The sequence below is a fragment of the Tenrec ecaudatus genome, chromosome 2 (genome assembly GCF_050624435.1).
Source record: "Tenrec ecaudatus isolate mTenEca1 chromosome 2, mTenEca1.hap1, whole genome shotgun sequence".
NCBI classification, from domain to species: Eukaryota; Metazoa; Chordata; class Mammalia; order Afrosoricida; family Tenrecidae; genus Tenrec; species Tenrec ecaudatus.
In genome coordinates this window covers 131892298-131914224 of record NC_134531.1, presented here as the reverse complement: position 1 = coordinate 131914224, position 21927 = coordinate 131892298, and the positions used below count along the sequence as shown (strand labels likewise).

The 21927-nt window shown below is 45.5% G+C and overlaps 1 protein-coding gene across 2 annotated transcripts in view; it reads right to left on the bottom strand.

Annotated features, from left to right (window-relative positions):
- MEGF10 (multiple EGF like domains 10) overlaps positions 1–21927 on the bottom strand; it is a 197169-nt gene that overhangs the window by 135548 nt on the left and 39694 nt on the right. For both annotated transcript variants that reach the window (XM_075541483.1, XM_075541484.1), the window contains exons 2-4: positions 19185–19321; positions 10894–10995; positions 9638–9738 (exon numbers count right to left, since the gene is read on the bottom strand). In XM_075541483.1, coding sequence (XP_075397598.1) covers positions 9638–9738; positions 10894–10995; positions 19185–19300 — 319 coding nt within the window. In that variant the 5' untranslated portion in view covers positions 19301–19321. The remainder of the gene's footprint in view (positions 1–9637; positions 9739–10893; positions 10996–19184; positions 19322–21927) is intronic.

Here is a 21927-nt window from a genome sequence, read left to right as displayed (position 1 = left end):
ACAATCTGGCGGAGCGGCCCTTCTTCATGCCCTGGTGAAGGGAAGGAGGCATCTGCGACGCCCATGCAAACCCTAATCGAACAGTTCTCTTCCTTGAATGATTAGAAATGACATTACAATTATCCTTAAAAGAAATGAAAGCTCTAAGTCTCTGATAAAGTAAAAATATTTATGAATACCCGGTCTAAAATGATATAAAAATGAAATGAATCATGTCCCTGAAACACTTGGGGAGTGGTAGCCTTTTGGCGCTCTGTGTAGCGGAGCAGAAGGAGGGACGGCAATAGAGAATTGCACAAACCGGCTTAGACGTACACGGTTGCAGGCTAAGGTCATGTCCAAGAGAAGAAATACAGCACACAGCCTTCCAAGCATAGTAAAGAATATGTTGGGAAATCCAATAGGAAGAATGTGCAAGAGTTTACACTAAGGCAGCGTAACTACAGGTGCCCAGGATCCAAGTCAGGCAACCCATTCTCCTCCTCGGAACAACAGGTAAATTTCATCCCCGGGGGACACCACTTATGTACATGTCCTTCAACTCCAGGCTGAGTACAATCCTGTCACACATGAGCTCCATCTATCTAATCTGAGGTATCGGTTTGGCTGTCCCATCTCTCAATTTTCCCTTCTAATCCTGAAGAAGTCTGCTTTTCTGTGGCGTACAGCTCTAATCCAGGAAGAAAAGCCAGGGGCCCTGGTGGCTCAGGCGTTACGAGTTAGCTGCTACCCCAAAGGCTGGTGCTTCCGCGACAGGAGAAAGACACGGTAGGCCACTTCTGTCAAGACTGCAGCCTCGGAAAACCCAGGGCCAGTCCCACTCTGTACTACGTTGCGGTGCAGCAAAATCGACTCGATGGCAGTGGTCATGGAGAAAAATATATGATCAGAATATATGGTATTACTTCCAATGAGGACCGGTGTCTTCCCAACGGGATTGAACAACAGAATTGTATATGAATGGATATATTGGAATGGGTAAGATATGTCACTAAAACTCTTTTTGAAAAAAGGAACAGAGACTTAGTGTGCCAACCTCCCTCTCCCTCTAGTTAGTCTGTGGGTGGCCAGAGTTATGCAATGCATTTTTCACTGGATTATCTGAAGAAATTCTGCCAGTCCCTGCCCCAGGCTAAAAAGTACACATTCTAGCACCACCTAGGGATCCCTTTTGTCGCCATAGGCTGAACATGGGGTTGCTAAATGCAAGGTTCCTGGCTTAAACCCACCAGCCACTCCTTTAGAGACAGATGAGGCTTTCTATGCGCATAAAGATTCAGTATCTCGAAAACCTTCAGGAGCAAGTCTGCTCTATCCTCTTGGGTCATGATGAGTGGGAATCGGGTTATAATTAGTCAACTGGAATTGTTTGTTTGCTGCCCATTCTTTACACATTGGGCTGCTAGCTGCAAATTCAGCTGTTCAAACCCACTCGCTGCTCTGTGGGGGAAAAGATGCAACTCTCTGCTCTCACAAGGATTTACAGCTTCTGAGACCGGGAGGGGCCGGTCTCCTCTGTCGTGGAGGATGGCTGGGTCAGGAACGACCCGGTGGCAGTGAGGAGGAGAGGTTTGAGCCATAATACGTGTATGTTGCTCTTCAGTTCTGGGTCTCACTGTAGTTATTTCCCATTCCTGCTAAGAGAGCACATGCATTCTCAGGTCCGTGACAATACTCGCTGCCTTATAAGGACTGCAACTCCCAGCACTCATTTTCTGGAGAGAAATCAAGTGTGGATGGCTGTTTCTGACTGCCCTTGTTTCCACGGGACTCAGGAGTTACAATGTTGAAAAATCCAGAGGAGGCATCTCTCTGAGGGGAGCAGACAGGATTACCAACTGTTGAGATTGTGGCAGTCTTGAATTCAGAATGCTTTTGTTGCTGCTGCTGTTTTTAATTACATCTGTGGTTTCTATGTATGAACTCCTACATCGTGTGCAGCCACGGGCTCCCAGGCCGGCACCAGAGGGGCCCTGTATTGCATATTAGATTTACCATTTTCCGTACTAGCAGAGACCAAAAAGAGAAGTTTACATCCCAAAAGATGCGTGGGAAAATGGAAATTCCTGCTTGGGTGGGATGTGGACAAAAGGCCTTTGCCCGTATTGACTGGTAGGTTCCTCTGAACCAAGTCAGACTCCGTAGCAACAGAGTACTGAGTCCCTATGGAAACACGAAAATATGCCCTGCATGCTATGCAGAGTGAGGATTCCGGGTAGGTGTACTCAGAAATACACTGCCTGGTTGTTCATTCGGGGTCGCTGTGCCTCACCCGCCTAACAGGATTGTCTAACTTTGATCTGTACTCCAGAGTCTGCCTAAAAGAGGCTATGAATGAAGGTTTGTGGGGGGATATTTGATATAAACCCACAACTTTCTTATTAATCAAGCCCGTGAAAATCAAATAAATCCATAGAAAGTGTGGCCTGCCTTGAACTTCAGAGAGAAGTACCCCTCCTCTCCTTAAGTATTCCCCTGGCTCCTTAAATCCACCTGACAAACCCGTGTCTTCCATACATCGCCCTCCACCAGGACCTAATCTTCACAGCCCAAAGCAACTCATCTTGCCCCGTTCTCCAGCTCCTCGCAACCTGAAACATCTGCTCAGAAGTCATCGTCTGGGAAAGACTAAACTGATATGCACCCTGGACAGCGGAGTTCATGTGCCCTCGACCATCACCCAGAGACGGGGAGAAGTGCCTCAACACGGCTCTTCCCAAAAGCTTCGCTATAGTGGCCGCTGTGCCCACGCCAGCCAACCCTCCCGTGGCTGACACTGATGGAAAATGTGGCCATTCGAACTGATTTTTCTGTCACCCAAACACAACTGTGGGGGAAGTGGTGGTTTGCTGGGAGAATTCTTGTCTTCCGTGCAGGGTTTGGTTCCCAGCCAAGGCACGTCAAGTGCAACCACCACCATCTGTCGGCATTGCTCTGTGGGGAAAAGATAAGGCTTTCTACATCCGTAAAGGGTTACCGTCGACTCTACCCTGTCCTGTAGGGTCTCCGAGTCAGAATTGGCTCAATGGTAGTGAGTGTGATTTTTTTCGTGCTTGTTAGATTTCAGTTGAGCTGCCCAGTACAAGACAAGCCAGATGAAAAACCCGGGTGATCTATTTCTGAAGAATCAGCCAGTGACAATCTTATGAATCACTGCAGTTCAACCCCACTGTGCGTGGGCATGGTATGAAGTCAGACGTGGTCTCAGCAGTAGCTAACCTTGACACATAAGCAAAATGTTGACCCCTGGGTCTTCAGTTATCCTGGCACATTCCACATCATCAAGTAATATGCCACATCACAAAGAAGAAGCCAATATTTCCCCGGGGACACTAGCAGGAACAAATAAAGATGTTGTCTCCTTTCAATGGTGGAGCTAGGTAGAAGGAGCCTATGACTGGGCATGAGATTCAGGAGCCTCAACTACTAACACCAGGAAAGCTCAAATCCCATGTCATACAGGGTGGCTACGACTGGCTGTCAAGCCACTTGCTGCCACTCCTGTGTCCCTGGCAGAAATGATTGACAGGTTACTTAGCTCTTCCGAACTTAGTTCAGACATGGTCTCAACTTCCTTCTAAACACACGTGTCCAGCAGCCATTTCCAAAAGGAGGACCCTCTCTCCAAGAAAAGGATGCTGTTTCTAATGTCTGCCTCATATCGCACCGAGGAGCCACGGTGGCATAATGGACTACCCACAGAGCTGCTAACCAGGAGCTCAGCAGTTTGAAACCATCAACCTGCCACAGGTAAAAGATGAGTCTGTCGGCCCTCATGAACACTTAGATCGGAAACCCAGAGGGAAATCTTCTCTGTCTTATAAAGTCGCTATGAGCAAGAAGCAACTCAACGGCAGCATATATAATATAAAATTCTATGCAAAATTAGAAAAAGGGGGTGGATGGATTGTGTTCCAACTAGTCTAACGTGGCCCCTTGGGTAAGTGATCTGCAGATGGCTTTTAGCTTTTAACCTCAAATTGGGGTTACAAAGCCATTGTGTGTTGAAGCATGCCATCCAAACAAACGCAGAGCTCAATCGGGAGAACTATTTCACATGTAAACACCAACCACAGCTCCAACTCTTTATCTCCCGATGACCAGCTTAGTTTTACACAAAGTCGGCCAAGTTAAAATCAGCACTAATGTTGATTCGCTGCTTTGGGAATCGGTTGTCACACTCCACTCTGCTCAGAACAGGAAATCACATAGCGTTCAGTGTGTGAGAGCCGAGTCTTCGTATTGACGCGCCCGAGTTCTCTGAACTAGTGCCAATGACAGGCGGGGCACATCCATGGGAACTGATCCTCCACCATCAATGGCCAGTCCCCCAAACTTTCCCTGCTGTCTTCCCTACAAGCCATGATGCCTGGGACGCTTTCATTAAAGCTTTGGTTTTAGGTTAACCTTCGACCTCCTTCAGCTAACAAATTGAGGGCAACGGAGTTAAATCTACTATAGAGGAAGCATTCATCCAACTTGTCCCTCCTGTTGGAGCGGCATCCAGCAGGAGAGATCTGGGCAGCGAGGGCCTAGAAGAGGAGCTAGACTGGAGGAGGGCCCCCTGGCTCTCCTCTTTTGTTCCTTCAGGACAGTGCTGGGAACATTCCTGCTTACAATGATCGGCTTTCTCTGCCGCCCGCCAAGGTGAAACCAAGGGTATCTGCCAGGGAAAATGCACGGCCTTTACTCGCCTTGCCATGCTGCCCTCAGAAATAGTTGCTAACTGCTCACTCGCCTGCTCTCTCTAGGGCTTTCCCAGTGAGCTTCTCCAAGATTCCCGGCACCAATTCTGTGGGCAATACCCAACTTGCCAAGAGGTCAGGTTCCAAAAGTGTTGGGGAAAGAGTCCTACTTTGTTCCAAACACATCCTCCTGAGGGATGATGCTGCAAATAAAGGTGAGGTCCCTCGGTCATGTACTACAAAATGTTTCAGGCCTCACAAGCTCATGTACAAAGGAGACTACTCTGGTGATCCAGTCTCTCAAATCCTCCTCTACGACTGGTTCATTCACAGGAGGAGATGCCAAGAACCCCTGTCCCCTTGAAGGATCAGGATTCCCAAGGCTCTTTCATAGAGGCAGGAAGACTCTGGCAGCAAACCACATGGGTTGCAGACAGTGGGGGTCTTGGGAAAGGAGAATATGGTGGAAGTTAAGACTGAGTATGGAGTGGGCATCACTGAAGCCCGGGAGGGGAAGGGGCTGTGTAGGCCTGGCCCTCCTACAGGTTTAATCAGGGAGCTATTTGTTAGGCATTTGGTCTCCTGTAGAAGGCCTGCAATTGGCCCTTTTGTCTTCCCACTGCTGCCTGTGGTTTCTAGTCAGTGCTTCCTTGGCTCTCTGAGGAACAAAGCACTGTTCCTTCACCTTAAACCCAGCTCTTAATGCCAAAATGCAAATGGTTAATGAAAACAGCATTGTACAGCACAGATTCACTAGGAAGTAAGGAGACATGAAATACAGCTAGACAGAGTGGCTGCAAGGAGTGAGGCATATAAATCGTCACAAGCCCTCAGGACAACAACTTGGTGATCTGTATCAAAATGCCTAAAAATGTGGCTCCGGCTGTCTCCTTAGCATCCATTCGTTCGTTCCACCGAAATTGTTTTTCATCCTGGATCTCAGAATCCTGATGAATGAGGATGGCCTTGCAGCTTAGGGAAGCCATGTGAGGAAGTGAGGAGCCTGGAGGTGTTTGGGATGACATGTTGGGCTAGTAAACACAAGGTCAGCTGTTCAAAACCGCCAGCTGCTCCTCAAGGGAAAGATGAGGCTTCCTGCTTCTATAAAGGTTGTTCAGTTTTGCTTGCCCAACCACTGTAGGCAAACTCTGCAGATGTTTGTCTGACGCCTATAGAAAATGATGTTTTCTGGTGCACCTCCTTGGGGATTTCCTGATGCAACGCTACTTTTAGTATTTATCAAGGGTTTTAATCTCTAAATCTGGGAGAATCAAAAGTCATATTTCTACTAAGTGGCAAGTGAGACAGACAGCCAGATCTCCCACAGGAAACCTGTAAGGGCTGTGAAAGACGGGTGGAACAAGTCAAGGGTCGCTGCGTGTGAAACATCACACATACATTCCCGAACACTTTAGCAGAAAAAAAAAAAGTTATACTACTACCCTGGCAAGTAAAATCCTTTGTACGCTAGTCCATAATCCAGGATAAAGTTTCTCATTGAGTGGATTCGGACTCATAATAACCTGGTTGGACAGGATAGGCCAGCCCTTTGGGGTTTCTGAGACTGAATCTTTATGGGAGCAGGCAGCCTCTTCTTTCTCCCACAGAGCTGAGGGGGAGTTCCAACTGCAGGCCTTGCGGCTAACAGCTTAGTGCATAGTCTACTAAGCCACTAGGACTCCTTTGGATTAAGTGTAAGTATTTATTTTTGAAGGCCCAGTAGATTGTTCCAGTGCCCCCATCCCCGGGGTGGACAGGGTAGGGGGGTGGGGGAGGGGAAGCCTCTCCCACTTTAGGAAACCCTGGTATACAGTGTGATTGACAGGGCAGGGGGCAGGGCTGGATGGGGTAGAAAAGTGGAACATCCTCTCTAGAAGGAGCTATTTCAACTATATAAAATAAAGTGTGTATATATATGCACACACACACATGCATATACATATGCATAGAACTGCTATTTTTGTTTGTTTCCCCCAATAAACTGATGGCGAATAATTAAACTAAAATCTTAACCGACTCCTGTGATTCAATTCCTTTTAGTAACAAGAAACAGTTAGCAACAGTGCCTGTGCCACCTGTCGGGCAGCCAAACCTGGCAGAAAACGGGATTCTGAAGACAGAGCCAAGAATCGTGTCTGCTCCTTCCTTCTCTAGCCACAAGGGTGCCTCAGGAGGGCCAGCTGTCTACAGGGCATGAGAGTAAGTGCGAGCATCCTCCAAGAAAGAGGACACATGGGACGCTCTGTGTGTCCTCTGGGAGTCCAGCTCTGAAGTCAAGAGCTGAGTGGAGAGATGCCAGATAACCTAGCAACAGCTCCTGGGCCTGTGAAAATAGGTAGTAAACTGATGAAATCGATGAACATATCTAAAGGAAAAACACCCATACCCAGGGGTAGTTGGTCAGTCAAGAAGGCTCAGAAAACCAGAACTTCAGAAAAAAAAATGTGGTTGCTGGTAGTTGCTATGGAGTGGACTCTGACTCGCGGCCCTGCAGGTTATGGAGTAGAATTGCTTCATGGGTGTAACCTGGAAGATTGCCAGGACATTTCTTATGCGGTACCACCGGGTGCATTCAAACCACTACCCCTCAGGCTAGTAGTGGGCACAAAGACATTGAGCCACATCCAGACCTCATGACAAATGTGTTCATGGGAGCAGTTCAGAGGGTGCTGTACCATCTGTCTGCTGTGAAATGTAAAAAGATTTATTTCTACCACTGTAATTTTCATGTAAGATGTTGCTAGCAAAATGTTCCAACCCTTTGAGAGAGGCTGGGCTCTTGAATAAAGTGACAAGGGTATGAGGCAAGGGAGGCTGGTGGCATCAAACCCCGAGGCCTCTCCCTAACAGACCTTGCTTGAACCACACTCCCCACAAACGCATGCCAGTAAAGTCTGGCTTCCCACATCCTGGGCCTTCGTGGCAGGAGGGTAGGCTAAAAGTCACAAAGGCCCAAGCATCTCTGCAGGCAGTGTGTCAGGCAGTGAATCAGCCCAGGAAGCTTTTTCCTCCCGTAAAGAGCTGCCATCTCAGAAACCCACGTGGACAGTTCTATCCTGCTCTCTGGGGTTGCTATGAGTCGGAATCAACTTGCTGGCAGTGAGTCTGGTTTTGACGCTTATGCGGGCTGTTGTAGTTGGACGCTGTTTTCTGTGGATTACAGGCCCATGCGGATAGATTAAAACTGTGCTCCATGTAGTTTTCAAGGCTGTGACTTGTCAGAAGCAGATCACCAGATCCAAGCTGCTTATAGTTGGATTTCAACCACCATTCTTTCGGCTAGTAGTCAAATTTAAGTATTGCCTTAATACCTAAGTCCTGCAATGTGGGTGAATAGAAATGTGTCCTGGAGATAGGAACACTCTCACTGTGATGGTAAACAATGCCTGAAGGCTGAACACAAGCAAGACACATGGGCATAATGGCTCCTCGAGGCTTCTGGGAAGTGGCTTGTGCAGGCAGCCAGTCCTCTGGACCCACCAGTATCCAGCCCCTGTCCCGCCACCCACCACTGGGTTTTCACTGTTGCTCTCTTTGAAACTTTCCCATCAGCCTGGCCACAGGGAACAGTTCATGATTATTCTCTAAGATGTTTGATTATAAACATATAGTTTTCCTTATTCAGCATCATAATTAATCAAAGAAATGCAAATTATAAAAAACTTAGCCAAGAGAAAATTGGCAAAGGGGCTAAGCAAAAAGGGCACTCTCGTAAACTGCTGATGGGTGCATAAATTGGAAACTCACCCAACGTCCTTAAAATATGCACACTTCAGACCCACAATTCTCCCTTTGAAAAATGACCCCGGCCTCTTCATTTAAAATGTGGAGATTTAACCACAATGATATCTTTTAGAGTTGTTCGTAATGGGGAAGCTGGGGGGAAACTGTTCAGCAATTGCGATTGGTCAGATTATACCAATAATACAATTTTATACTGGCATTTGCAATATACTGATCAGAAAAAAATTCACATTTTCTTCATGTTCAGTTATGTTTCTCGCTTGTCAATGAGCATATATTATCCTCTAAGGGCTTGGCTGTGAATCAAAGCTGAGCAAGTGTCCCTGTCTACATCTGGAACAGAATCCAGGGATTGGAAGGTAGCCCTTTCTCGACATGAACAAAGGAAGCTCAAAGAAAGATGCATGACTTATCTGAGGTTACGCAGCTGGGGTTGGCAGAGTCAACCTGACTCTGCAGATTCTGAAAGCCTTCTATCATTCCTAGTGCCTCCAAATTTGTGCTACTCAACCCTGATGTCCTGACAGGGAAAGCAAATATGCTCTTTACCGGTGTGCTGAACCACAGTACTTGAATAAAATATTTTTAAATGATCATTATTCAGGTATCCTCTACGTAATAGCAAAGAACCTTGATTGAAAATAGCATCCCACATAGTATTCCAAGATATTCTGAATTGCATCATACAGTATATTTCTCTCCAGACATCTCAGAATCAATTGGTGAAATGGGGAGAGGATAAAAGAAGGGAATGACAATGAAAAAGAAGGTCTACCTTATGACCCACGCTTGCAGTCATTTTTTTAAAAACAAGAAAACTCTCCTTTTAAACAACTCCATCATTCTTTGAATAAGAAAAGAACATGATCCCTCTCAGGAGTTCACCCAAATCAGTTTTCTGTACTCTTTCTGTTCTGGGTCCGACAACTCCTGAACAATTTTCAACTCAACATTCATAAAGAGGCAATACTAACATTGTTGCATCAGACCGTGAGTCATCTTTGGGAGCACCAGCTTTCTCTCCAACAAGTCACTTGATGGTTTCTTGGTAAGCTAGGAGACAGTGGCCAACAAGGTCGGAGCAGAGAGTGATGCTCCCGTATGCCCAATGATCTCCCCAGGCCTCTATCTCAATGTGCCGCCATTACCAGAAGCAAATCAAGCAAGACAAGTGAACCTCCAAAGTTTAAAGAAAAAGCCTTACTTACGGACACACATCTCCCTGCTTTCATAAAATCCGGGGCAGCATTGGGATTTGCGTCGATACATCGTTTTTTCCCCATGTCGATAAGCTGTTCGATAACTGACTCTATATCGGGGGGAGGGGGGAGAGGGGGGAGAGGGGGAGGGGCAGTGAATCACATTGTTACTACTTTGGCACTACAAGTTGATTAGAAATAAAGAATATTTTAACACAAAGTTGCTGTAATATATATATCTAGAAAGCAGATACTCCAAAATAAATAAGAAACAATAAATATATATCTTGACCAATATTAACTCTGAATGATTTAGCTAAGACTATATTAATATACCCAATTTTAGCCAACCTGTAGTCTATGTCAAGGGAAGTTGCATGGCTTTCCTAGCTTAGTTATCTTGCGATATCTCCATATGGCATCTTCATCTGATACTGTTCTATTCAGCATTCAAGTACATAGGTTTTAAAGGAAAATCATTGAGACTCTCTTTAGTCTGGCAGTCTCATCTCAATATGAAATAGACAGTTCATAGACAAAAGGCCTTTCCTTTCAACTAAAGCTTTAGAACTCACTGATTAGTAAACGCGTGCTTGTTGAGCGTACACTACACCGTGTACAAAATGGAGGCCTCAAGGAACCTACATTTCCTACAAAGACAATCCCAGTAGCATTTGTTTAGGCCAAGTCAGGCATTCAGAGACCAAAGATATTAATGCATGACTGGGAATATTGAACTGCTATGAAGAAAATTAAAGCCCGAGTAAGGGAGCTGAAGGCGAGGAGGAGGGTCTCAAGAAAGGTCATTGGAATGGTATCATTTGGTGGGATCCAAATCGACAGTGCTGCTCTCCTCCCTCAACTCACACGATAGCAAACCTTGTCACTATAGCAAAATTAGGCTATCAGGGCTCCCTTTCATAGTAACTTTAATCTTGAATCACATTGTTTCTCTTTTCTGTTTTCACATTCATAGGGGAACAACATCTATGACTTTTTTCCCTCCAGGGTCAAATTTCAACCAACCCAAATTAGTCAGATGTTCAATTAATTATGCTGAAATTTCTTGATGCCTGGCAGCATCCATTATGCATAACACAAAAGGTGTTTACGTTATTTCTAAAACCGGAAGCTGGAAAGCATTAGATCTTTCATCCCCAGTTGTACTGTAAGCTCTCCGTAACTACACACTGAATGGATAGACTTTGCAAGCATTTAGCGTATCAGACTCCATTCTCGGTTAGCCAAGTTCACGTGCCCATTACCTGTGCCGCGTGCATTTGAACCAGTTAAGAATGTCAGTGCAGCTGGTGTAGTAGATTTGGTCAAAGGGATGTGGATATGACTCCTGCACAGTCACCGAGTAGCTGAAAAGAAGAAGGACACATTAGCCCGGCTCATTCTTACTCAAAGGAGATCCTTACTATGTGTACTCAAAGGGTGATGCAGCCTGAATCATCTCCATTTAAAACTTCATACTGAATTTTAACAGAGAATCTCGGTTTTTGTTTTTTGTTTGTTTACAGTTTTTATTTTTAACCGGAACTCAATATTACCAATATATTTGGAAGACAATGGATCATGCCATAAGGTTCAAAAAATCTGATCTGCCCACTCACCTGAACCTTGATAGTCTCCCATTGTAAAATGTATTTCTCTCTCTCTCTCTCTCTTTTCTTTGAAATCTAATTTCCTCCCCTTGCCCTCAGGCTCCAGAGTTAACAAAGTTCTTTGACACAAAAAAGGTTTTTAATCTAGGTCTGCATACAAATAACAAGGAGAACCACTCCATTTTATTTTCCTGAAATTTTTCAGAATTGGTAAAATGTACTCTATTATGCGCATTTAAATGGTCTTTTTCGTGCTTAACCTTGTTACTGGCAGGTAGACTTCTCAGGCAGTGGAGGACCAGCTCTAATTTCTAAATAAAAACCGCAAAGAATATTTGAACATGCGGTGGAAACAATTAGCCTGAAACCACACCAACAGCTTGCTTCTACAGGACAGCTGGCTTCCCATCCATTGAACTGCTTTTGGTCCATGTGAAAGTATGCCTTCCTGGAGATCCAAGTCAGAAGGTGAAAAAGAGCCCTGAAAGAACATCCAACCTGCCATCACACACGTCTTCATCATAAAGAGACAGGTACATGCTCTGCAGCCCAGTGTCTGCATACAGGGAAACTGGAGAATAACGTTTTGCAAACAAATCCTTCTGTTTTCTTTAATATTCTCATGAAGATTTCCACTAAGATGTTCGCCCCACGCTGATAAGAAAACTGGGCCACAATCATAGACATCATTGCTGCAAATCAATGACCCCGCTCATTAATGCAAACCCTCAATTGGAGCAGGTTAGCATTTCCACAAGTCCAGTTAGACGTAGGGCAAAACCTTCTGATTTGAAACAGTGCTGGCTCACAAAAGGTGGAAGTTCTATCGCTGGTTTCTGATAGTTCTTATGTAGTTAGACAACCATCAAATAAGTAGTTGTTTTAATATGCTTGTGCAAGGAAGTCCCAGTTTTGCACACATCCAACTCACAGACGACTTGTGCTTCCCTTAAATGCTATGTAAATGTGACCTCTGGCAGGTAAACGTTGGGCTGCTAGCCGCAAGGTTGGAGGTTCAAACCCACCGCTCCTGGGGAGAAAGCCGAGGCTTTCTGTTGCCATTAAATTTTATAAAGCCCGTGAACGTCTCTAGAGGGCAGCTATAAGTAGGACATGACTCATGGCAATGGGTTTGCTTCGGATGGAAACAATTAAATCAACCTGTTCCTGATTTGCAAACATGTATACATTTACATCCCTCCACAATCGCCCCACCGGCAGCATGTACAGCATTTAAATAATGACCCAAACCTCGAGGCAACAGCCCAAACCCACTGCCCTTGGTTCCGGCTCTCACCAAGGGTAGGAAGTTGGAGTGCACAAAGGTACCTTGGAATACGGTCCAAGCAATCTATCACGGGAAAATTCAGCCAGTGAAAAAGGCAGAATCAACAGAAGGGCAACTGAAACAATAATAAGCCACAGATCTTAACCATGAAGCCAGCTTTATTACATAATCCACCGGACTAGAAAAAGCCAGTTTTATAATCTTGATGTGATACTGAGACACTGGGGGACTTTGAACAGGTAACTTCTCTTCCGTGATTCATGCTAATTAAACCTAAGAACATAGGAGTCTGTGGTGGCCTTGAAGAGTCCTCTCACTTGACAGTCTGACTCTCTAGCATACAATTGAGATGACTATTTATTTCTTCCCAATAGACAGCTGCTGGTGCCTCCAGGAGCAGGTACAGAGGAGGGTAAAGGGTGTTACTACCTACCCGCTGTAACATAACTCTTTTTGAGTAAAGCAGGAGCCTCTGTTAAAATGTAAGTGTTCCAGGGCTAACAGGCCACATTAAGCTATTAAGATTGTCTTCAGACCCCCAAGTAGTGCCTGAAGGCAGAAGTTAATGTAAAGTCCCAAGACCTTCTTGCCAGGTCCCCCCTTCCTGTGCAGCCGCTTGTCAATAACTGAATTGCAACGCCTGTAGCATTATTTATTCTTTTCCATTTCAAGTGGAGCACAAAGTGAATGAGTGTCTCATGTGAACGGAACTGCCACATAGGTAGAGTACTACATCACCCAGGAGCAAAATAGAGCAATGTCCCCAATGCGCACTAGGAATGAAAAAGCACTCTCAATTCACTAGGCAGCTTGGGGAGAGAAAGTTCTGCTAGCAGGCTCTGCAGTACCAATTTAACGGAACCAAATTAGTTTGTTCAACTAGGCCTGATGCAGCATTTCCAGAAAATTGGAAAAGGCCTACGTGCCCTGGAGAGAAAAAGTGATCATCAACTAACACTTCGTAGCTGGTTCTATTGGATGTGGACAAATAACATATGACTCAGAAGCGATGAAACCGATTCCACACAAACACACACACACAACACATGACAATCGTCCTACACCTCTACAATTTTCTAGTAGTCTGGAAGACTCCAGAGTAAGAGGAAATGTTAAAAGCACACAGAGTTCTCTGCTTCGCACCCACAGCATACATTTTCAGGAGACCTCCCTGATCTGAGGCTTGCTCTTCTCTACCAACCGCCATCTGACTGTACATCGGTGATGCTACACTGATCTGTGTGTTGCTATGATATAATAGAATAGAGAACATGGGGTCAGGGTTGGAGGTAGACTCGTTGAAAAAGTGTTGCATGCAGATGACATTTATGATTGAAGGGAAGGAGCACTGGCTACTGGCAAAAATCATAACTGCAGTCTTCTGCATGAATGGTATCTCCACCCAAATGAAACAAGTCCTCACAACCGAGCCCGTAAGAAATGGGGCAACCAAGGGAAGGAGGAAAGTGGAGCTGTGGAGGATGTCATTTCACTAGGAGCCAGTCGATGTCCACGGAAGCAGCAGCTAAAATGGCAAACTTCCTTGTGCAAGTCTCCTGCACGAGACCTCTTTAATGTGTGAAAGATGTCATTTACAGGATGAAGATGCCCCTGGCCCAAGCCATGACACTGTCAATCAATCACCTCACATATGTGCAAAAGCTATCTTAATGAATAAGGAAGACTGAAGAAGAATTGATGCCTTTGAACTATTGTTTTGATGAAAAATATCAAATACACCATGGGCTGCTGGTCAAAGGAACAAATCTGTCTTGGAGATAGAGCCAAGATGCTCCTTGGTAGAGAGGAGGATGAGACTTAGTCTCACAAACATTTGATTTACATTCATGTGGCTCAGTCTGGAAGAAAGCCATCAACCTTGGTAAAGTCAAGGGCCAGGGAAAAGGAGGAAGAGCTTCAGTGAGATGGAGCGACACACTGGCTGCAACCATGGACTCAAGAACGGCCCGGGGCCAGGCACTGTTTCATTTTGTTTGGCATCAGGTCGCTTTAAGCGAGAACCGAACAGATGGCATGTGAGATCATGATGGTGGAGGTATGCAAGTGATGTTTCAAACACCAGCAAGGTCACCCATGATAGGCTGATGTTAGCGGAGCTTCCAGACCAGAAAGAAAACTCTGGCAATCAAATTCCAAGCATTTACCAACGAAGTCCCTATGAATCACAATGGAATATAGTTCAATATAGTGCTGGAAGATGAGGCCCTCATTTGGAGGGTGCTCGTGAAAACGGTCCAGAACTGGGTGGGTTCCGTTGTACATGGAGTTGACACAGAGCCAACCCAATGGCATGGGAACTAACAACCACTCTATCAAAGGGCAATCAATCCATGTGACATTCCAATTCAGGTGATATTTATTGATCAACTTCTACATCTCTCAGATGTTCTAGTGAGAGGGACAGATACATATATAACTAAGCTATAATGTGTTCTAGCTATAATGGAGAAACATATAGAATTTGAAGAAAATGAAATACAGTGAAATGTACAATGGATACAGTGAAATGTACAAAAGTGGAGATTTGCATAAGGCAGAACCCTGTCATAGCCAGAACCCTAAAATCTTTTCCTAATGAGCAACAGAGAAGTAGGAAGGCAGCATAAGAGCCGACAAGAGTGGAAAACTTACAAGACTCAGAAAAACAAGGCAGTTTCAAGAACCAGTTCTCACAGAGTTCACTAGATTCTGAGCATCTCTCTTCAGCCTTGAGTCTTCCCATGGCAATTATTCACAAACTCAAATTTAACTGAAAATACTATATAATATTTTGTATCATGGTGAGATCTTCTTTTTTACAATAATCTGAAATCAAGTTTTCACTAGTCTTTACAAGAGAAGAAATTAAACCTGTTCACATTCACATCTCTTTTTTTCTTGTTCTTCCTAACACACCCTTCTCTATTTATATTACTTTTACATATGATCTTCTTCTTTCTTCCATTTTTAAAGGTATGACCATTGCATTGCAATATAGAGAAAACAATTTTCTTTAAAAGAGAGCAAGAAGTTCACAACCTTGACATAACACTTTGCTGTGCTGCCTCGCAGTTTCTTGGGGTTTGCCGCTTGCGTCTTTTGGTCATTCTGCGAACATGATCTCACAGTCAACCATATGCATTTTTAATGCTAGTAACTCGTTTCTGAACTACGATGATCTCTGAGTTGCTGAAAAGCCCTGGTGAAGCTGTGGGTCAAGTGTTGGACTGCTAACTGCAAGGTCGGGGGTTCAAACCCACCAGCTGCTCCAAAGGAAGCCGATGAAGCCACCTGCTCCTGTAAAGATTTACAGCCCCAGAACCTCTCTGAATCAGAAGTGTTTTGATGGCAGTGGCTTTGTGACTTCTTTCAGTGTCCCTGGGGGACAAACAGTGAAGCACTGAGCTACGGGCTCAAAGAGGTTGGTGGTTTGAAACCATCCAGACGCATCTCAGAAGACAAGCCTGGCAATCGGCTTCAGAGAGTCCATAGGTCTGAAAGCCCTATGGGACAGTTCTGCTCTTTAATGCCTGGGCATTACTTACTTCAAAAGCAAAGCCACCCTGATGTTTGCATATTAAGTTGTCTATTGTTACCTTGTCTCTTTTTAAGAGCCTCACTTTTCTACAAAGGGAACTGTCTGCAAGAACATGCCCACCTTCCCTGGTCTTTAGCACCTCTGCTGTGGCCAGCGGGTGGGCTGTGGTGTGAACCTAATTAGCTCATTATAGCTCCACGTGCACCAGCAGCTGCTCCCACGGTCACAAAGTGGGAAGGAACCTTCTCCATGATCTCGTCTAATCCTTTTATTTTTGGCCCAAATGAGCGCCACGGAGCTCCAGCTAGTGAAAGCGCAGCGTCCGCGAATACTTGGCCGCCCTCTTGCCTCTTTGCGCCCTTGCAGATCCCACGGACACACTCAGAGGTCCAGCCTTGAAAGCAGCTCGAGCACGCTGTACTTTCAAATGGAATTCTAGTCCACGTCTGACCTGTTTTTGTCAGTGTGGAGATGCAAAACTTCCTATTTCCTGCTTGTTTGCTTAATCTTCTTAAGCACACAGAAAACATGTCATCACCGTGATTTTAGCCTATGAAGTATCATCCGGGGAGAACCCCCCAGCAAGACTTAATTTAAGGTCAAAGAGAAGGGGTGTGTGTGTGTGTGTGTGTGAAAAAAAAAACCAACTACTGTCACTTGGACACATTCCAAAGTGGTTAATTACATTTCATCTGCTAAATTATCTTGTTACTTTAATCAGATATGGTAATAATTACCTTTTCCTATCTTTGCTTGATTCTGAACTACTAGCTAAATTACTATCACTACTGTGCCCCATCCCCAAGGGGGGGGGCAAAGAGTGCTTTCTCTCCACTGGTGCCTTCTTTAAAAGAACCCCCCTAGGTGGAAAAGCTTAAATTCGTAGAAAAGGGAAATGGGACGAGGAGTCGCTTATTCACCAATACACTTATTCATCTTTCAAAAGGATTCTCTGAAGAACTCCTTTAAGAGCCAACAGCCTCCTGTATTGTAAATGATTTTATTCTCTTGAATTCTGTTTTATGCATGGCTCCCAGAATCACAATCTCTGGGGTCCACTGAGGCACCCGCTTATTTGTGTGTAAGCATTCAGATAGGAAGAGGTTGTGCCACCAGAAGGCACTGATTGAAGCATTTCAGTTCCGCGTTTCTCAGACTTACATAAGCAGATCTTGTTCAAATGCAAATTTAGATTAAGCACACCTGGGCGGGGCCCGAGGATCTGTATTTCTATCAAGCCCCAAGTGATGGTGACGCTGAGGCTCCACCGACCCAGGTGCCCAGACATAGGCTCCAGGTGAGTGCATACTTCACTGGATTCAGGGGGCTTTTAATAGGAGGCAAGCCTGGACCGGCATCTCCTCAGCCCTACCACCCAGAACTGTGCCAGGGGAGTCAGCATCATCACCACGCCCCCACGCAAGCCCAAGTCAAACTTCGAAAGCAGGGCAAGTTCTGCCTGTGCCCGTCTATTTTTATTTATTTCTCAGTCTCTCGACATTTTGACTTTTCCTGCCGTCCCACCAATAACACTCTCCCAGAAGACCAGCCGACCAGCAGTTTCTCCATGTTCTCAGTTTGATACGGACACATCCAATATTCACGTATCCCTGTTTATAATGTAACAAATAGCAAGCACTTCCGATTAAGTGGCTTGCTTAAACAGAAAGAGCTCTGGGATGCATGGTGTAATGGGCATGCATTGTTCTGTGATCCACAGGTTGGCAATTCAAAACCACCAATCGCTCCTCAGGAGAAAGACAGGGCATTCTACTCCAGTAAAGAGTTACAGTCTCAGAAACCCACAGGGGCAGTTCTACTCTGTCCTGTAGGGTCACTACGAGTGGGTATTGACTTTGAGTTGTTTGTTTTTTTTAATTATAAAGATGAATAATGCCTAAGTTCCTTAATGTTGTTTAATCTAGTTAATATCACAAGTATATAAAAGTTTCTACATACACATATTTTCTCGAAAGTTCATGCTTCATAATGATTCATAACTCATTGGTTGATCAGGGAATTCTGGTTTGCAGCATCCTGCCTGGAGATGGGATTGAACCTATCACCTAAGGCTATGAGTGAGGAACCCAAGATTCCCTTAGAATAACTAATACAGCTCCTCGGCTTGAGAAACAAGCCTTGGGCTTTAGGGATCCTAACAGTGGGTGACAGAAGTTGTTAGAATGTGTGTTCTCGCATGCTTATCACAGTGGATAGTGCTGGGAAAAAGAGACAAGGGGCTTAATGTAATCAACACTCTGTTCATAGACAATACACATTACTCTCTAGAACTTCGCACCTTTTGTTTGCTTGAAATACTTGAGGTTACAAAGAGAGTGTCTTAGGAATAGAAGTGCTTAATAGAGCAGAGCAGGCTGTGCCTGATTGCACTGCAGTGGCCCTGCAAGGCCTGTGCTCCTTCTGAGCCTCGGGGGACAATGAGATCCCATAGGGGAATCACCTTGCTTTGGATTCTGTAAGGGCTACAGCAAACCACCCAGATCTGGACCCTACAACCTCGATTTTCTAGAATATAGACAACCTTTCCCTTTTCCGTGTCTTCTCGTTGGCCAGAGCCCACAGTGTTCTGCAGGGTACCGATTCCAAGTTATCCTGTGGGCGAGGAGCCCTCCCGCCCCTTCCTATTCACTCCCCTGGTACCCAGGTGATACTACCCCTAGGCAGCCTTGCCAGTTCCTCCAGGCAGAATTCATGGTTCTCTGTCAAGGCTACCAGACTTCTTTTAGATCAGGCATCTCGACGTGTTAGTTGAACACGCAGCCTTGTACTACATAAATCCAGCTTCTCCAAATGATTACAGATAGAGTTAGTGCGAGGAAAAGGCCTAGGGAAGTCTTAGCTGTCACTGGCTTCCCTGGAGATAAGATGTACAACAACTTCCCTGGCATTAGAAGCCGATAGAATGGCTTTCTTGTTTTCTTGCTTTATTTGTGACATAAACTGGGTTGAGTAAAACCATCCAATGTTTTGGTAATAGCTAATGAGTTTTACATCAGAGAAATTCCCTTCTCAAATTACAGTTTCTACACCAGCCGGCTACTAAGGGTACGCAAGGAACTTATCAGAAGCCATTTCAGAGGCTTCCTTCAGAACTATTACCTTTCCCAGTGGCTGCACACGTTGGGGTCTTCCAGATTCAGAGGGAAGGCAGTCCCGATCCAGTGGCATAGCAATAGGCAGAGAAAGCCCAGGCACGAGTTCGAAGAAATAACCATGTTTTTTCCCTCAAGAAGAACCTAGGAGAAGAAGAAGAAGGTCCAGATTAGTGACACATGGAAATGACCCAAACGGAATTCTTCTCAGTCCAGCAACCACTTGTACCAGTTGTCAGTAAGGCGGAAACATGCACAGTATGCTATGTATTTAAACAGAAGGATTTCATGGCTCAAAAGAAAGAGGTGCTTCTTATGTTTGGAGAGTGCCCGCAGTTCTGTAAACTACTGAAATGTGAAAATCATCGTCCATTGCCACCGCCACAAAGCCCCTCTCACCGCTGCCAGCCGACAGCAAAGGAAGGCACTAGAGGGACACAGGCTTCCAGATGCCCTCCCCGGGCTTATCCCCCTTGTGGAAGAAGGGGGCTTGCGAGGAATCTGGCCTCATTTGGCCAAGAGAATAAACAATGAAACAGAAGCTCCATTTACTGGAGACAGAGCCACCCCGGGCTCAAACTGAGATTCATTCAATAATTCATCCTGCGCTCGATCGACAACTACCTACTCAATCCTAGGCACTGTGCTACACCTGGAGAGATCAAGTTCGAAACTCATCCCGTCCCTGATCCACGAAGATGAAAACTTCCTTGTCTTGACATAGGAAATTTAGTGTTCTAGTTTCTTCATCTGCTGAATAGAGTTGAAGGCTGCTACCCCACCCCGCTGAGGGGGCCGGGAGGGAAGTTGGGGGTGGGGGGAGTCAACATGGTCTTTTATTATACATCTTAGATTTGTATATTTCATGTATGTCCTTAAAGCTTCAGTTATCAGTTGAATACAAAATTCAAACTATAGAAGCAGCTGTGGTCTGCAGGCATAAGATTTAGGAGGAGGTTGGAGCAAGTTACTCCCTAGACTTTAGTGAATTTTATGGACCATAATGGCCGACTGAATGGTGACTGAGCTGCCTTTTCATTTGAACTTTGGTTCAGTGAATGGCGTTGTTATGTGTCGAATAGATTCTGACTCCCAGGGTTTCCCAGGTTGTCATATTTTAAAGATCATTTCACTGGGGACTCTTACAGCTCTTATAACAGTCCATATTTCAATTGCATCAAGCATGTCTGTACATATCCTGTTATCATCATTTTCTAAATATTTACTTTCCATTTGAGCCCTTGGTATCAGCTCCTCTTTTTTCCCCTCCCTCCCCAATCCTCCCACCCAGGTGACACCTTGATAAGTTAGTTTCATATCTTACACCTGCCATTCTGCTTCCCTTCAACCATGTTTCTGTGGTTCATCTCCCATGGGAGAGGGAGGGGTTATGCATCGATCTTTGCAATCAGTTCCCCCTTCATCTCCTGCTCCCCCCACCTTCCCCCTACCCTCCTGGTATCACTACTCCCATTTCTGTTCCGGAGGAGTGTATCTGACCTGGATTCCACGTGTCATGAACTCTTATCTGTACCAGTGTACATGCTCCAGTCTAGCCAGAACTGAAAGGCTGGACCGGGGTCATGATAGTGGAGGGTGAGAAAGCCTCAACGAACCAGAGGAACATTGTGTGTTGATCCTGACAGGAGTAGATCACCAAGTCTTTCGCCTGTATCAAGGGAGCCCTCCTCCGGAGGCTCGTTAAGAAGAGAGATCTATAGAAAAGAGTACAAAGCAAAGATGGTGAGCCATTGTCTCACGCACTTTGGAGATAGATTCAGGTGGAACCAGTCCCTGGAGAAGGACATTAAGCGTGGTAAAGGCATCCTTGCCAGTGAGAAGAAGACTCTCAATGAAGTAGATGGACACTGTTGGGCCTAAGCATAGCAACAACTGTGAGGATGGCCCAGGAGCAGCCCGTGGTTCTCCCTGTTATGCATAGGGTGGCCATGAGTCAGAAGTGACTTGACAACACTGAACGGCCACCATACGGCTGTCTACAGGCTGGTACTAAAGAAAAAGAATGTGGTGCTAACGTGACAGAAGCTACAACTACGATGAAACAAATAGGAGTGTACCTAGAAGTTAGGAAAAGTGTTAGGCAGGCAAAGGAAACAGGGAAAAGGAGTAGGAATAATATTCCACACAAAAAGAGCTGCAGATGCAAAGATCAAGAGGCAAGGGACAGCCAGACACATTTAAAGAGCTCCAATCAATTCACGGTAAAAGAATGAGAGGGCTGGAGAAACAGAGACTATCATCACGAGTTTCATAAGCCCTGATAAAGTAAGTGAGCCCTACCTGCGGATACCTAGGAGCTAGTAAAGGCTGTGGAGCCCTAGGACGCGGCAAACAGACGCATGAAAATCGGCCATGGAGAACCCTGAGGGGGGCACAATGCTGCTCGGTCACTCACGGGTCCCCAGATACCAGAGGCTCCCTGGAGGCACCTCGGGGAGTTGCACCTAGGACACTGAGGCTGGCAGACACCTCAGAAAGGCCACTCTGGTTGGAGGGAGGGGAATGGGAAGGGGAACTAGCGCCGGAGATCAGATCACATATAACTCTGGCTGAACAAGGACGTAGCACTGGGGTTGCAAGGAAATTGGATGGATTTGGGGAAATTTTAGCTGGAGCCTGAGGTAGTTCGTTTATTGCGCCAACCTGGCCGATAAACACATGTGAGGTTAATTGAAGGATGCAGGGATAAATGGCTCCGTGAGCCTCTCTTTCTAGTTCTCGGGTCCCTT